Source organism: Saccostrea echinata, unplaced genomic scaffold, assembly GCF_033153115.1.
Source record: "Saccostrea echinata isolate AGI-Se365-2 ecotype Australia unplaced genomic scaffold, CSIRO_AGI_Sech_v1 ptg000033l, whole genome shotgun sequence".
In the NCBI taxonomy this organism is placed as follows: domain Eukaryota; kingdom Metazoa; phylum Mollusca; class Bivalvia; order Ostreida; family Ostreidae; genus Saccostrea; species Saccostrea echinata.
The window spans coordinates 29,158,600-29,174,963 of record NW_026889782.1 but is presented as its reverse complement, the minus strand read 5'-3'; the positions used below and the strand labels follow the sequence as shown (position 1 = coordinate 29,174,963).

General features: G+C 36.1%; 1 protein-coding gene across 1 annotated transcript; it reads right to left on the bottom strand.

Moving 5' to 3' along the window:
- Positions 1-14,082: 14,082 nt before the first annotated feature.
- LOC133198380 (uncharacterized) lies at positions 14,083-15,479 on the bottom strand. The gene is made up of 2 exons (XM_061334476.1): positions 15,406-15,479; positions 14,083-14,677 (listed from the first exon to the last, which is right to left on the bottom strand). Exons 1-2 carry the CDS (start codon positions 15,477-15,479, stop codon positions 14,083-14,085), a joined length of 669 nt encoding a protein of 222 aa, XP_061190460.1.
- Between the last annotated feature and the right edge of the window lie 885 nt (positions 15,480-16,364).

Below are 16,364 nucleotides of genomic sequence, written 5' to 3'. Positions count from 1 at the left end.
CTTTCAGCTCAGGTGAACTAAAAAGCTTTTGAGAGAATGTTCATTGAAATAATTGTAAATCATTGATAACACTAAGTTGTAAATATATCTATATATCAAAAGACTATTATATACGACGGTTGTTCGGAAAGTTCGTGGACAACTGTCATAACTCTTTTATTGAACGTCATATTATAGCCAAATCTGGAAGAAATCTTTCTACAGTAAATTCAAATGATATGTATTTTTTTTTTTTTTGAATATCGTGGTTTAATTTACACTTATCTAGACTTTTAAAATGCGAAAATCGGATCACGGAGCAGGTCAGAATTTGGTAATTTACAATCAAGACATTAAATAATGTCTGAAGTCATATCTTCTGTAAAATGACACAAAAACGGAAAAAATTTACACGTTCAAATTAAGAATTGTTTCATCGTTTCTGATTCCAAATTATGTCTACTGGAACAATTGTTAGCAAAATAGATTTCACGTCATAGAGAAACGTATTCAGTCAGTGCACTGGTATTGGGCAATACTGTGTGAAATGTATAGGGAGAGTATTTTTGAGAACCTCATGTCGGTATGTTTTTGACGTGACAGTGTTGTTGAGTTTGCGCCGTGGTTACAAAACGTGTTGATTTTAAAATCAAATAACATGAATTCTATTAAATCACATGAAATGAAATTTCACACTAACACAAAATAAATATTTTTACATATGATAATGTGCTCATTTTAAATTTCTTGAAGATAGTATAACGAAAATTGGCATAGTCCACGAACTTCCCGAACAACCCTCGTATATATGTAGTAGGTTTTCCTAATACATTTATCGGTAAAATTTGTATGTATTCCTTACTGAGAGCATCGTGGCAACGAAACCAAGTACAATCTGTACTTCGTAATAAACTTGCTTACATGAAAAGAGAAAATAATTGAATAAGGTATTGTTCAAATACAATGAAAGCTGTAAAATTTTGTGCTTTAATCGGTACATTTCAGGGTTTTTTAATCTGAATACAGTACTTTGTATCATGATTGATTGTATGTTGTTTAACGTCCCATTCGAGAATTTTTCACTCATATAGAGACGTCACTATATACCGGTGAAGGGCTTCAAATTTTGACCTTTACTCGACACTCAGGGCCATTGAGCAGTGAGGGATCTTTATCATGCCAACGCCTGCCGTGACACGGGGCCTCGGTTTTTAAGGTCTCATCCGAAGGACCCGCAACTTTCACTTCAAAGTGCCGAGCGCATGGCGAAGGAAGTAGTAAGGGGTATAGTCTGGGGTCTATTTGGGGTCACCCATCCCATGAAGCCGTCTGGGATCAATGACGACACGGCCCATCCCATAAAACCGTCTGAGGTCACACATTCCATTAAACCGTTTGGGGTCACCCCATCCCATCAAACCGTTTTGGGTCACCCATCCCATCAAAAACCGTCTAGGGTCACATGTATAATCACTAACCACTCCCAAAGCCGTCTGACGATACATATAAGGAGAAGAGACTAAAATATATAATTATTCTTTATAAAACAGCAAAATGGATGATTATTGGAGCAGTGAGGATATTCTATGCAATGATGAGATAAACTTTAGAAACTTTCTGAAGGGGGGAGCCATTGTCAAAAAACGGATTGATAAGTATATTGCAGATAATGGAGATTACCGGTCCTGTTACTTTTGTAAAAAGAAATATTCTTTGAGAACGAAATTTGTACACGAGAAACATTGTTTGGTGAAACTGGCCAAGGAATCAAAAATCGATCCACTGAAGATGGCAACCTTTTGCTTGCGCGCATGTGAACTTGAAGACGTGTCTTTGGAGGAACCAATGCAGTTCTCAGAAGTCCTGAAAACTATCATGGCCGACCATGTACCGTACAGCATCATGAAAGACGCTCATTACGAATCTTATATTGAAAGTTACTGCAACGGTACGATGACTTTCTTGTGGCCTGATGGAACTTTGCGACACGAAGAGTATTCGGGCGATTGGAGGCCCAGTGAACAACAAATAAGTGCATAGACTTGGGCATCTCGTCATATTCATGATTAGTTGGAATAAATAAATTGAAGGAAGAGTGAATATTAGTATTTTAGATCGATCTCTCTCTGTGAACAGACACTCCATTAGTGAGACAAAATGAAACCAATGCAAAGGAAAATTCAATTTAATAATCGTGTACATATAGTTGCAATTCCTTATGAAGAACGGAAAGGAATATGGATGTTAATATGCTGTTGACAGGGCTCATTTTAAAAGAAAAAATTGATCAAGTCGAGAAGTTGTTGTCACCTATCCTACTTCAAAAACTAAATAACATCAAAATGTCTGCGGTTAAGTGTAATTAATATTTTAAAAAAAGTGAGTGACAAGGACTGTCGTGTATATAAACTGAGGTGTTTTTTGCGTAAGACATCATATCTTTTGCTAAAAATGGAAGGTCTGGCAATGGAAAGACAATTAAGAACAAAATTGCAATGGAACTGAATGTGTAGAAATTTTTTTTAACCAATCGAAAAGAAGAAGAGCTGCTGATGCACATTACACGTCTGATGAAATGCATTAGAAGCGCACTTGCTCTTAAAACACAAGTCAAAATTATGAAAAGATATTAAAGTGGGCGCTTCAGCTGGAGAAAACTTAAAGATCTAGTAGACGAGTTTAGGGAACTGTCAGAAAATATGGATTACAGTCTTCACTGGCTTATTCACAGGGTTCGACACTAACGGTGGACCGGCGGCCCGAGTCCACCAAAAAATTGGAAGGTCCACCAAATGTTCCGGACTAATGTAAATACTTATATGTATCCTTGTTTAAAAGAGTGTGCTAAAGTTTCAAGCACATGCAATGAGTAGTTGCTGAGAAGTTTGGTATGAAGAAAATTTGTTACAGACAGACGGACGGATGGCTAAACAGGAAGTTGATATCAGATTTGTACAAAAATAAATCTCGCCATATGGCATGCCCAGGCAAAGAGTGTGCTAAAATTTCAAGCATCTGCGATGAGGAGTTGCTGAGACAACTGTGACGAAAATCTGTTACGGACAGACGCGCACGGATAAACAGGAAGTTAACATCAGATTTGTGTAAAAATGAATCCCACTATATGGCATGCCTAGACAAAGACTGTGCTCAAATGTCAAGCATCTGCGATGAGTAGTTGCTGAGAAAACTGCGAAAATTTGTTGCGGACAGACGCACGGATAAACAGGAAGTTGACATCAGATTTGTACAAAAATGAATCCGGCCATATAGCATGCCAAGACAAAGAGTGTGCTAAAATTTCATGCACCTGCGATAGGTAGTTGCTGAGAAAACTGCGACGAAAATTTGTTGCGAACAGACGCACGGATAAACAGGAAGTTGACATCAGATTTGTACATCTGTGATGAGTAGTTGCTGAGAAAACTGCGACGAAAATTTGTTACGGACAGACACAGACAGACAGACACACAAGGGTAAAAAAGTATACCCCCCTCTCCTTCGGAGCGGGGGTATAAAAAGGAGGGTGTGCATGTCATATACAAAGAAAAAGAAACTAAAGCAAACTATGCTGAAAGAGTCATTCGTACCATGAAAAATCTATGTATCGTTATTTTCTGAAAAATAGAACATACCGTTATGTTGAAGTTTTACAAGATTTAGTGACTAGTTATAACCAGAGACCTCATAGATCTCTAGGGAGCAATCACCTGTAACTGTCACCAAGGAAAATGCAGATGAAGTGAGACTCATTTCCTATCTCAGTACGAGGAAAAAGAATCCTGTGAGCAAAAACAAATTGGAAAAAACAATCAAATCGTTTAGTATAAAGAAAAGGACTGAACCATTTTTTAAGTACAAAATAGGAGTAACGTACGTATTTCACAGCTTAAACATCCATTTGAAAGAGATTACCAGTAAAAATGGACTGAAGAGTATTTTAAAGTGTCTAATCGCTACAAGAGAGCTGGTATACCTGTGTACAAAATAAATGATTAAGCTGATGATCCAATAGAAGGCACTTTTTATGAATCGGAACTTCAAAAAGTCATGAAGTCGGGAGATATTCTGCATAGAGTGGAAACGGTGTTGAAAAACAGAAAACGCGGTAATACAAAGGAAGTGTACGTAAATGGGACGGATGGCCTAGTAAATTCTATTCGTGGATTCCCGAAAGTTCTCTAGAAAACACCAAATAAAAACAGTTTTTTTCAACGAATTATCATCAGTCAAGATGAGCCTTCGAATGGTGTTGAGGTCTACAGACAGCTACGAATATTTTGACAATAAACCCAATTGTTTTCGAGTTCACTTGAATAAACAAATTCAATTGGATGGATACTGGTAGTTGCTTTAACAGAATTTACTACAGAGAGATGGGATCCAGCCAAGAAAACTCCCGATGTGTACATATGCTGTGACATATGTGAGGAAACCATTGTTGGTGGCAAGGACGTACCCCTCTTACGACGAGTTTTTCTTGGAGAAAAACAGGAAAACAACATCCTCTACACGTTACCTTATTACCTTCCCGTAAAGATTTATCAATTACAACAGAACTGTATATATATAACAGATAGAGCAGGCAACTTAGTGTCATTCTTAGACGGACCGGTGAGCGCTACACTTCACTTTAAGAAATTCCCTTACGTTTTATAATGAATAGTCAGATGTACATTAGTGACCCTAAAATCTGGGAAGCTTTTTATAAAAACATGGCAGAGAAAAAGTTCAGCCCGTACAAATATAAACCAAAACGGATTGGAAGGGGTATGAGAAAACGAAAATCTTGCGTAATTCTCATTAGACCTCATTCACAGTTAGAATCTGTTAACCCTATTCCTCAAGTGACACCCGTGGCTGCCGTGGAAAAGAGAGTCAAATCGGAACATGTAAAGACGTTAAAGAAGGCGTTCCCTTTATCAAGGTCACCAAGGGTATAAAAAGACCATCGCAGCACTCCTCTGTCATTCCTACTAAAAAAATTGAAGACGTCAACATCGCACAAGAAGAGGAAGGGCAAGAAAATCAATTTTGTGACGAAAAAACCAGTCTCGAAAAAGAAAACAAACGGAAGATCTGAAAAGCGATATACATCTGGAGGAAAAAAGGCATCACAAAAGCCAAAAAAAACCCTCTAAGATCGATAGTTACAAGAACGTTTTTAAGCAGTGAAGATGGCCTTCTTAAGCAGTGATAATAAAGACATAGACCAGCCAATGGAGCTATCTCTCTCTGCTTCACCCACTAATCAAGTAGCAGTCGAATAAGTGTATGTTACTGAAGCCAGACCGATTTCCAGTATTGGAGTGTCAGATACCTCCATAGAAATAGTTGTATCGGGAGCGGAATATATCGATTTAAAAAGAAGTCGATTGTATGTAAAAGCCAGAAATTTAAAAGCGGATGGTTCCTCATTAGCGGCCAATGAGAAGACTGGAATTGTGAATCTACCATTGCAAAGCATGTTTTCTCGGATGTCTACTTAATAAGTTGGTTTCCTTTAATACGAATAATTATCCTTGGAAGGCATACCTGAAAACAGTCTTGTTTGGTGGAAAAGAGGAATTATCTTCCCAAAAGCAGTCCCAGCTGCTTTTTAAGGACGAAGGAAATTTGGGTGACGCGAACGCCTACAATGGTGGCAATGCTGGACTAGTCCTGCGCTATGGCTATACACAGGAAAGTAAAGTATTTGAACTGGAAGGTAACCTGATGGAAGATATTTTTTACATCGACAAATATCTGATCAATGGTGTAGATATCTACATCAAGCTTTTTAGATCTAGTGCACCTTTTGTAATGATGCCAGCACAGAGCACCCCGGCTTACAGACTGGAATTACTAGATGCCGTGTACAAAGTGGCCAAAGTGCGAATTAGATCCTGGTGTTTTATTGAACCACAGCAAGCAGATAGAATCTACCCCTGTAAAATACACCATCTCAAGAAATGAATTGAAAATGAACACCATTCTTAAAGGATCTACTGAATTTTACTGGGACAACATTTTTCCTCAGGCAGTACCCGACCGCATTGTTGTAGGATAGCTGTAAATGGGGATTACACAACTAATCCGTTTAATCTCGAGCATTTTGGTGTAACGGATGTAGGGATGTACGTAAACTGAGAAAGCGTCCGGGGAAGACCCTTAAAAACCGATTTCACGACAGGGCATTATTCATCAGTATATGCTCGACTGTTTGAGGCCTCTGGAAAATGGAGTCAAGACGCCGGTCTAGTAATTACTCGAGACAACCTTGGAAGTGGATATTCTCTGTTCGTCTTTACCATAGATCCCTGCGATTTTGGTGAAGAATATTTAAACCTGATTCGAAGAGGAAACACCAGACTCGAACTGAAGTTCAAACAAGCAACAGCAAAATCTGCCAACGTTTTGGTGTTTGCCACCTTTTCCTCTCTACTAGAAGTGGACAAGTCCCGGGACATCAATTACATTCAACCATGAATTCAAAACAGCTCCTCGATTTTGTGCACAATTGAATGAACCTGTCCTAAAACGATTTGTAAAAGGAGTATATGCCAATAATACTTTACCGGAAGTCGTGAAGCATTACCCTTGTGCCTTCATCATCAATACGCAACCTTTGCCATTTCCAGGAGAACATTGGGTCGCTGTAATCATACACAGTTCCTCGAAGGCCGACTTTTTCGACAGTCTAGGGAAACCACCTGGGAATTACCAAGAGATTGAAAACTTTATTAATAGGAATAGTGAATACTGTAACTTTAAATATAAACGACTTCAACCTTCCTATTCAGATTTGTGTGGGCTTTATGTACTTGTGTTTTTAATATATAGATTGTGTCTTAAAATGTCTTTGCCACATGTTTTTACTTTATTTTCTAGTAGCATTCAATTAAATGATGACGTTGTACGTAGTTTCATACATGAATTCTTGTATCAATAAACATGATATACCACATGGGTGAGTTCTTATAAATACTCGTTCAGTTTTACATGTCAATTCATTAGAGAATCAGCAGAGGAAAGGGAAACACAGAGCGAATGGTGGAAAACAAAATCGTTACTACCATTCTCCGTACCCACCACAATTTTAATTTGTGGTAGTACGCAAAGCGGAAAGACACATTTCACTCTTGCAAAATTCAGATGGCATTTTTCCACTTCTGTAGATAAAATCATCTATGCTTATTCTGAATATCAACCTATGTTTGACGAAATGATTGCAAACATACCGAGATTTATTCTTCATCAACGATTACCCTCAAAGGAAGATATAGAGCAGTATACAGAGCGTGTAAACCACACGATAGTGGTATTAGACGATCTTATGCTGCAAGTTGCGCAATCTCAAGATTGTGTACATCTATTTGCTGTGACTTCTCATTACCGTAACGTTACCACCGTGATGCTCTCTCAAAACTTGTACCCTCCTGGTAAATATGCCAGGACCATATCCCTGAACTGTCTAAGTGTGATTTTATTCAAGGATTACCGTGATTCCCGCCAGATCATTACCTTCGGATCACAAATATTACCAGGATATGTACTATTTTTCAAAGCAGCATACGAAGCTGCAACACGTCCAAATTTTGGCTATTTGCATGTGTGTTTAGAACCTACCCAGAACAAAGAGTACCAACTGCGATCTCACATCTTGCCTGGAGAGGACATGGTTATTTATCAACCCCTATAAATACCTGTACTTGATCACAATTTGTTCATATTGCAAAAATGAATCGAAGAATACGGAAGCAGAGAGCATGTATACATTTTATGCTAAGAGCAAACAGCACTTAACAGAAATTGATTGTTAAGTCTTTGACTAGTGAACAATACGATGTTATCAGCCTTGAATATCTACACGGGAATTTATCCTCTGACTAAGAAGTATATAAATCAGTTGAAACCTTACCAATCGTACATTCGATCACTGGGATCGAGAGAAGTCAGTAAGAAACAGAAACGTGGGATTTTATTAAAACATCTGCCATTAGTTTCACTGTAACTGAAATCTATTGTTCATCATATTGACAAAAATGGCGAAAGAAATGATACTAGTACCTAAATTAAAATACGAACATCTTAACAGCATGCCTCAGAGAAAATCATGCAAAATGGTCCGGAAGCAAGTTTCTCTGATTGCCTTCACACTTTGTGAGCCAAATCTAGTATGCATAAATAGAAATCAGACAAATTTTTATCGTGCTAATCAAACCCGTATAAGTTGTATGGCCTGTTACTAAAATAGCTCTTTTGCAACAAAATTTGAGGTAATATTTTTAATTTTTTAGTCATACTAGATGAAATCCCGCGCAAGCGCGGGGAATTGAATTTAAACCACTACCAACAAAAATATATTTTAGTTTCTACTGAAAGCCTACAGGCTTATAGCAGGAAGAAATACTTTGTTCAAAGTCCCGCATTAAGTAGATAAACACCCCCCTCCCCATTTTGTAAAAACTTGAAAAATAACAATTTCATTAATTGACGTTTATTGTGAAACTCGTTATACTATGTTATGGATATTGTACTTCTAATGCTCTTATTTCATTTCCGTCAAGTTTAAAAGCAGCGAAAATGCACATTTTACTGATATTATTTTTTACTGGTATTATTTTATTTGGGGGGGTGGGGGGGGTATAAATTCACAGGTACTTGGGTCTTGGTTTATAAATATGTATGTACATGTACCTTATTGATATGTAAAAAATATACTTTAGTTTTTTACATATCAATAAAGTACATACATATACATATACACCAAGACCCAAGTACCTGTGCGAAAATTAGCTTTTAATGCCCTATAAATAGGCCGAGTATTTGATACAAAAGACTGTATTCAGGAAAAAAAATTGAAATGTATTTATTAAAGCACAAAATTTTACAGCTTTAATTGTCTTTGAACAATACCTTATTCATTAATTTTCTATTTTCATGTAAGTAAGTTTATTATGAAGCACAAATTTTACTTCGGGTTCTTTTCCACGATGCTCTCAGTAAGGAATACATGTATATGCAAATTTTACCGATAAATTTATTAGGAAAACCTACTACATGTAATAGTCTTTCGATATAAATATATTCATAACTTACAGTGTTGTCAATGATTTACCATTTATATAATAGTGTTATTATTTGGATGTACTATGCCGAAATAGTAGTCAGGGTTTGACACATGGTGCACGAGCCGGAGGCGAGTGCACTATGTGTTAAACCCTGACTACTATTTCGGCATAGTACATCCAAATAATAACACTATTATAATTATTATGCTGACTGTTGTTTGTATACGACAATTTAATTAAATTCTCAATCCCAAACCTGTTTGCAGACGTTAAATCTAAATGAAAATTTTCTTGAACATACTTTAATCAAGCGTTATATCAAAAAGCGTTTTATTGACTCCGAAGAACCAGTTCATGTTACGTTGTAATTTTGGTTACTGATAAATTCGATTATTTGTTAGAGAATTTATCTTTAAGATCCTTATCAATAATATCAGTCTTTTAGAAATTATATTCATTTATTTCTTGTTTTGTGACAAATGTATAAAAACTACGTTTATATACTTGAAAATACATTCCGTAAAGTAGCGGTGTTTGTGGCGTAATCGGTAACGCGTTGGACTGACGTTCTCCAGATCGTGAGTTCGATCCCCAGCGTGGGTGCTAATTACATTTTCTCTAGAAAAGACAGCCGTGCACTATTTCGGCATAATATGCTTACGCTATATAAATCCTTAGAACACTATGCGAAAATAGTTGGGTATTGATTATATAGAGACAAACTGACAGGAAGCATAATAATATTTAATAACCATTTACACAAAAGCCTTATTTATGATCATACAGCTATAATCGCATCGTTTTTTTTTTAACATCGGGCTCGATGCTATACGATGTTCTAGAAAGTTCCGTCAATATTAAGATACGTGAATGATGAAAATAATTTGCACATTTCCGTTTTTAATCGGTTATCACAACTTATTTCTTTTATATCACTTAAATCAAGTTTTGAATGAATTATTCAGTGATGACGTTTTATGAAATAAATAAACGATTGCTAGTTGCCAGTTACATTAAAAATTGCCAGTAGCTTCGATCCACCAACCGGAAACGCCACCGTACTCACGTTTTTGATTGATTGATTGATTAGGGTTTAACGCCGAGTCGGCAATATTTCAGCCATATTTCGGCGGAACATTAATTCTATATGATCGGTTGTGAAAGATTTTTGGTTTCTCTGGCGGCCCCCAGTGAGCCTACTCTTTTCCAAAAACCAGAAAAAACGATCTTTTGCGTGCCAAGGGGGTTGCAATCCTTGACACGGGGCACCATTTAACGTCCCATCCGACGGACTTAAAAATTTAAAAATATTTTTAAAAGTTTAAAATAAAACTCTCTCTGTGATTATCAAAAAATTAATTACATTGTGTATCTTTAGATTTTACTATAAAAATCAGTTTCATGTAAATAATCTAAAATTGTATTAACATTAACATTTGTAAACAGTTCACGCATCGTTCGTACATTATTGAAAAGTCTACTTCGAATAGGTGAAAAATCAGAACATTCTAAAAGAATATGATTTATAGTAAGCGGACAGTCACAGGATATACATTCTGGCTGAAGTTCTCGATTTAATAAGTATGCATGTGTTATTTTAGAATGACCTTTACGTATTCTTGAAATAATCACTTTGTCCTGAAGTTTCAGGCCGAAGTTAGATGATATGTTAACTTTGTTTTCTATTGCATATAGTTTACTTGTATCACAAAATTCCCAATATATCTGCTAAAGAGAATTTACATAAAATTTCACAATATATTTTAGGTCAGTATAAGGAATTTTAAAAATGGTAATTTCGTACTGAAGTGCCAATTTTGCAGCACTATCAGCCTTAGTGTTTCCAATGATGCCAATATGACTTGGAATCCAACAAAAGTCAACTACTTTACCTTGTTGAGTGAAATGACAGAACTGAACTAATATATCTAAAATGTATGGTTGATCGATATTCATATTTTGTATAGATTGCAAGCAAGAAAGCGAGTCCGAAAATATTGTAAAAAGAGTTGTCATTTGAAGATTTAATATATTCAAATGCAAGCTGTATGGCTTTTGCCTCTGCTGTAAATATTGTAGCTTCATTTGGAAGCCTTAAAGAAAAAAACATTATTTTTATTCACTGCAGCCGCTGCTACTTTATTTTTGTCTTTAGAACCATCTGTATAAATTTCGACTGTAGAATTTTTAGATTGTTTTATTTCGGCTAATTTCTGTTTAAAATAAGAGCATTGGTTTCTGATTTCTTAAATTCAGTTAAAGATGTGTCTACATTTGGTTTAATTAATTTCCATGGCGGTATTTCAGAGGAACTTGTAGGTTTTATAATGTCCAAAGGTAAGTCAGAATCCCTGATATGTTTTCTAGATCTTAGACCAATAGGTTTTATACATGTTTTACTTTTATCATATAGGTTTTCGTATTGCGGATGAAAAACACAATCGTAAGCAGGATTATTAATATTTGCCTTCAATTTGAGAATATACTGTAAGGTAAGTTTGATTCTTCTTAAGTCCAGCGGTGGCTCATTTGCTTCAACGTATAGACTATTTACAGGAGAAGTTCGAAAAGCTCCTAAGCACAGTCGAAGGCCTTGATGATGGACTGCGTCAATTAAGAGCTTTCATGTATGAAGTTCTTGCCGAACCATATACAAAGCAACCAAAGTCTAATTTAGATCTAACTAAAGAACGATAGAGTTTTAAAAGAGTATTTATATCCGCCCCCCATTTTGTATTTGCAATAACTTTTAATACTTCTAATGCCTTTGTACATTTTTCTTTAAGCATTTTAATATGCGAGATAAAAGAGAGTTTACTGTCAAAGATAACACCTAAAAATTTTATCTCTTTTACGACTTTTATAGGGATTCTGTCTAGAAGCAAATGTGGTTCATCATGTGCTTTCCGTTTAGAGCAGAAATGCACGCAAGCGGTTTTACTTTTTGAGAACTTAAATCCATTTTTATCAGCCCAATTTTGAATTTTGTTTAGACAAAGGCTGTAATTTTCGCTCAATATAATTCATACTTTTGGATTTAAAACAAAGAACAAAATCATCGACATATAGACTTCCATGCATATCACTTTTAAGGACTTCTGCTATACTATTAATTTTTATGCTAAATAATGTGACAGATAAAATACTTCCTTGTGGCACACCCATTTCCTGTTCAAAATTGTCCGAATATGTAGACCCCAAGCGTACTTTAAAATGTCTATCATTCAAAAAATTCTTTATAAAATTGGGCAAGTGTCCTTTAAGGCCCATACTGTAGAGATCTTTCAAGATGCCATATCTCCATGTGGTATCATATGCTTTTTCTAAGTCACAAAGTACAGATACGACATGCTCTTTTTTAATAAAGGCATCTCGAATATACATTTCCAGTCTTACTAACTGGTCAATAGTACTTCGGTTTTTCCTAAAACCACATTGTATGTTAGTTAAAATGTTATTGGTTTCAAGAAACCATATTAAGCGTTCATTGATCATCCTTTCCATGGTTTTACATAAGCAGCTTGTTAAAGCAATTGGTCGGTAATTATTAGGATCTGTGTGGTTCATTCCAGGTTTTGGAATAGGAATAATTGTTGCTTGCGTCCAGGAAGGTGGAAAAAGACCTCGTGCCCAGATAGAATTAAAAATTTGCAAGAGACATTCTTTACTGTTTTTAGGGAGATGTTTAATTATTTGATAATGTATTTGGTCCGGTCCTACCGCAGTATCATGAGATTTATCTAAAGACTTTTGCAGTTCATTTAAAGTAAATGGTTGATTATAACATTCCCGGTTTCCAGATGTAAAATCTAAGGTTTCCTTCTCTTGTGAATCTTTATAGGGAATAAATGTAGGGCTCATGTTCTTTGTGGAAGAATTTTTTGAAATTGTATTAGCTATTTCATTACATGCATAGTTATTTCTGTTTTATTCGTAATAATTTTATTTCCAATATTAAGATGATATCTTTGAGGACCCTTTCCTCTTATTTTTCTTATTGCGTTCCAAACCTTATTTATCGGAGTATGCGTATTAAGGCTGGAAACAAACTTTTTCCAAGATTTTCGTTTATTAAAATTTATAGTTCTACGAGCTTTTCCTCTAAATATGCGAAAATTGCTTAAATTCATTGATGTTGGTAATCTATTAAATAGTTTTTCTGCTTTTTTGCCAGCTTTAATAGCATCATTGCATTCTTTTGTAAACCATGGTTTTTTAGTTTTAGTAGAATTTGCCGACGTTTTAGGTATACATTTATTTGCTGTGTTTAATAGTATTTCAGTAAATTTTTTAATAGGATCAGGATGGTTTTCAAACTTCTCAGCCGAAAGATCTTGTAAGCATAAGTATTCAAATTTCATCCAATCAGCCTTGTTTAGTTTCCAGTTTTGAACATAACTATTTTCTGGGGGATTATTCACTTCAACGATAATAGGGAAATGATCACTCCCGCATAAATCGTCGTGTACTGACCAGTTAAAATCTAAGAGTAAAGAAGGATCTACTAAAGTGATATGAACCATTGCCCGGATGTAGGTAAGTGTTCGAGCCGTCATTAAGTATACAAAGATTATGTTGTGATACTGCATCTTCTATTTTTTTTTCCTTTATCTGTGGTTTTGTCACTACCCCATAGCGGATTATGGGCATTAAAGTCACCAACAATCAGAAATGGAGTAGGCAGTTGTATTAATTCTGTAAGTTCTAAAGATTGTAACTGATAGTTTGGGGGAACGTATACGGAACAAAGGGTTATTGTTTTATCGAGAGAAACGCGAACAGCTACTGCCTGAAGATTAGTTTTTAAAACAAGTTGGCTATGAATGTAATTATTATTGACTGCTATAGACGTACCACCCGATGCTCTTTCAGTCAGAGCATAATGGTTATACATACTATAGTTTTTAATACTTATCTTATCAGTTTCTTTCAAATGTGTTTCTTGTAAACATAAAGCTACCGGGCAATGGTCCTGAATTAGTAAAGATAATTTGTTAAGTTGACTCTAAAACCTCGGCAATTCCATTGTATAAATGTAGGATGATTCATTTTACAGAGAAACCTTAGATGTTGTGGTCTGTTGAGAAATATCATTCTCACATACCTGAGTAGACATATCCTTCTTTGAGGATGCTTTTAAAACTGTTGAATATGAGGGCAGATTAGGCTTAGGTACGCTATACATATTGACCAATTTTTTCGCTTCTGGATACGGAATTCTTTTTTCTGCTTTAACTTTTTGAATATTCTTTTCTTTTTGCCATACAGGGCATTGTTTTGAAGAAGCCATGTGGTCTCCCTTGCAATTCTTACATTTAGGGTCTTTTTGACAGCCTTTGCCATCATGCCCCTCCTCACCACACCTGAAGCATGCATCAGCACTTTTGCAGTTTGATTGCCCGTGTCCAAATCTCTGACACTTAAAACAGCGCAGTGGATTTGGAACAAACGTTTCAATTTTCATGATGTACAGGCCGACTTTAATGTTTGTTGGAAGTGTAGGTGTACAGAAAGTCAACAGGTAAGTGTTCGTCGGTTCGATGTTGTCGTTGCGCTTTTTCGTGAACCGTTTAACAGAGACCACGCCTTGAGATTCCAATTCACATTGGATTTCCTGTTCCGGAATGTCATTAAGGTCATGATCTCTGTTGAACAGAATACCTTTGCTTTGATTGAGCCCAGAGTGTATTTTACAGGGATATCTGCTAGAGCAGTCAATGCCAACAAAGATGTAGACTGTTGTTTTTTAGTAACTTCAATTAAAAGAGCTCCAGATTTTAACTTTTTAACTGATCTCGGAGTTCCAATTACTCCCTGTATTCCTTTCTGTATGAGAAAAGGCGACACCTTTGTAAGGGGCTTTGTTTTTTCTGATAATTTTGCTTCAAGTGTGATGAAGCGGGGCCAGTGTTCCACAACTGAAGTAATCTGCTCATCATTCATAAAGTATTCTAAACCTGATGGGTAACAAGGTTTTTCTGTAGTAGCCATGGTTTTATGAATAAAATTCAGAATCCTTGCTCCCCGCCCGCCACGGAGCGCCAACAAGGGCGATGTCAAGTCAAACGGATATCCAGTAAGAATGACACCAAGAGGATACAAAGAAACTACACTCAGACATGATATGCCTGATTGACCCTAAGCCACCGCTTGATTTACATATATTAATATGGAAACGTCGGCGTATTGGAAATTTGTAAAAAGGCAGATAATAACAAATATATTACAAATACATCAATACTATGGCATGCCAATAAAAACAAGCTCGGCGTGACCAGACGATTGATCAAGTCGGGCCAAACTTGACCTCCCGTTTAGATGAATATGGGGCCAAAGTGGAGTGTTGGTCATGTCAGGTCGTTACACCCAACACCTGCAGACCTCAGCCACCAGGATCCCCTTCTCCACCAACACGGGTCGCAACCCACGGCCAACAGGTTGCCCCATTTAGTCGCCTTTTACGACATGCAAGGGGGTGCCAGGGACCTATTCTTGTCACCCCGGGTCCCCACGGGGACTCACGTTTTTGCTATTTCATGGCTGTTTATAGAAAATGACAGTAGACTTTTAATTTAATGTGCGATACTTACTATGCGAGTGAATTCTAAATATAGTTTACGAACATCTTCTTGTATCTAGTGTGTTCTTAGAAACGTAAGTAAGAACTCTGGTGCACCCGTTTCGGAGTTTATTTGCAAAATTTTTTAATTTATAAGTATAGATTTAGAGGAGAAATAAAATTGCAAGTCTAAAAATTACTCAAAGATTTTATTTTGTAGTAAAAGGATGAAGATTAGTTCTTCTTAGATGCATAGTCAAGATGATTGACATCCATTTTGTTTTAGTGCAAAAAGGTCATAAAATTGGCACTGTTCCAATTTTCGAAAAAGTGACATTTTTCTGTAGAATTGAAATAGCTCTAACAACCAAAGTGGATATTTTAATCCAGTAAATTTTATTGCTTATTGTTAAGGATGGTTATGTTAACAAAATATGAGAAAACTGCTGGTGGCAAATTTACTTTTAGTAAATTGAAAGTCAAAGTTTGTCAAATTTTCACATCAAAGATTTGAAGAACACAGTTAGCGCTTCTCATAAAAATACCTTACAACTCCTCCAAAAATACAACGAAAATAATTTCTAGAGTTTTTCATATCTGCATTTTAGAATTTAAACATACATAACTCAGAATTTAAAAGATAATGACTTTGAATCCAAATAATACATCAAAAAGGGGGGGGGGGTTGTTTGTTTGTTTGTATGTTGTTTAACGTCCCTCTCGATAATTTTTCACTCATATGGAGACGCCACCACTTGCCGGTGGAGAGCTGC

What these genes read in the sequence shown, in the direction of transcription:
- LOC133198380 (XM_061334476.1), bottom strand. Translation starts at nt 15,479, where the DNA reads ATGGGGCAACCTGTTGGCCGTGGGTTGCGACCCGTGTTGGTGGAGAAG. An exon ending in CTGGTGGCTGAGGTCTGCAG is followed by an intron (nt 14,678 to 15,405) that starts GTGTTGGGTGTA and finishes TCTGTTCAACAG; the next exon opens with AGATCATGACCTTAATGACA.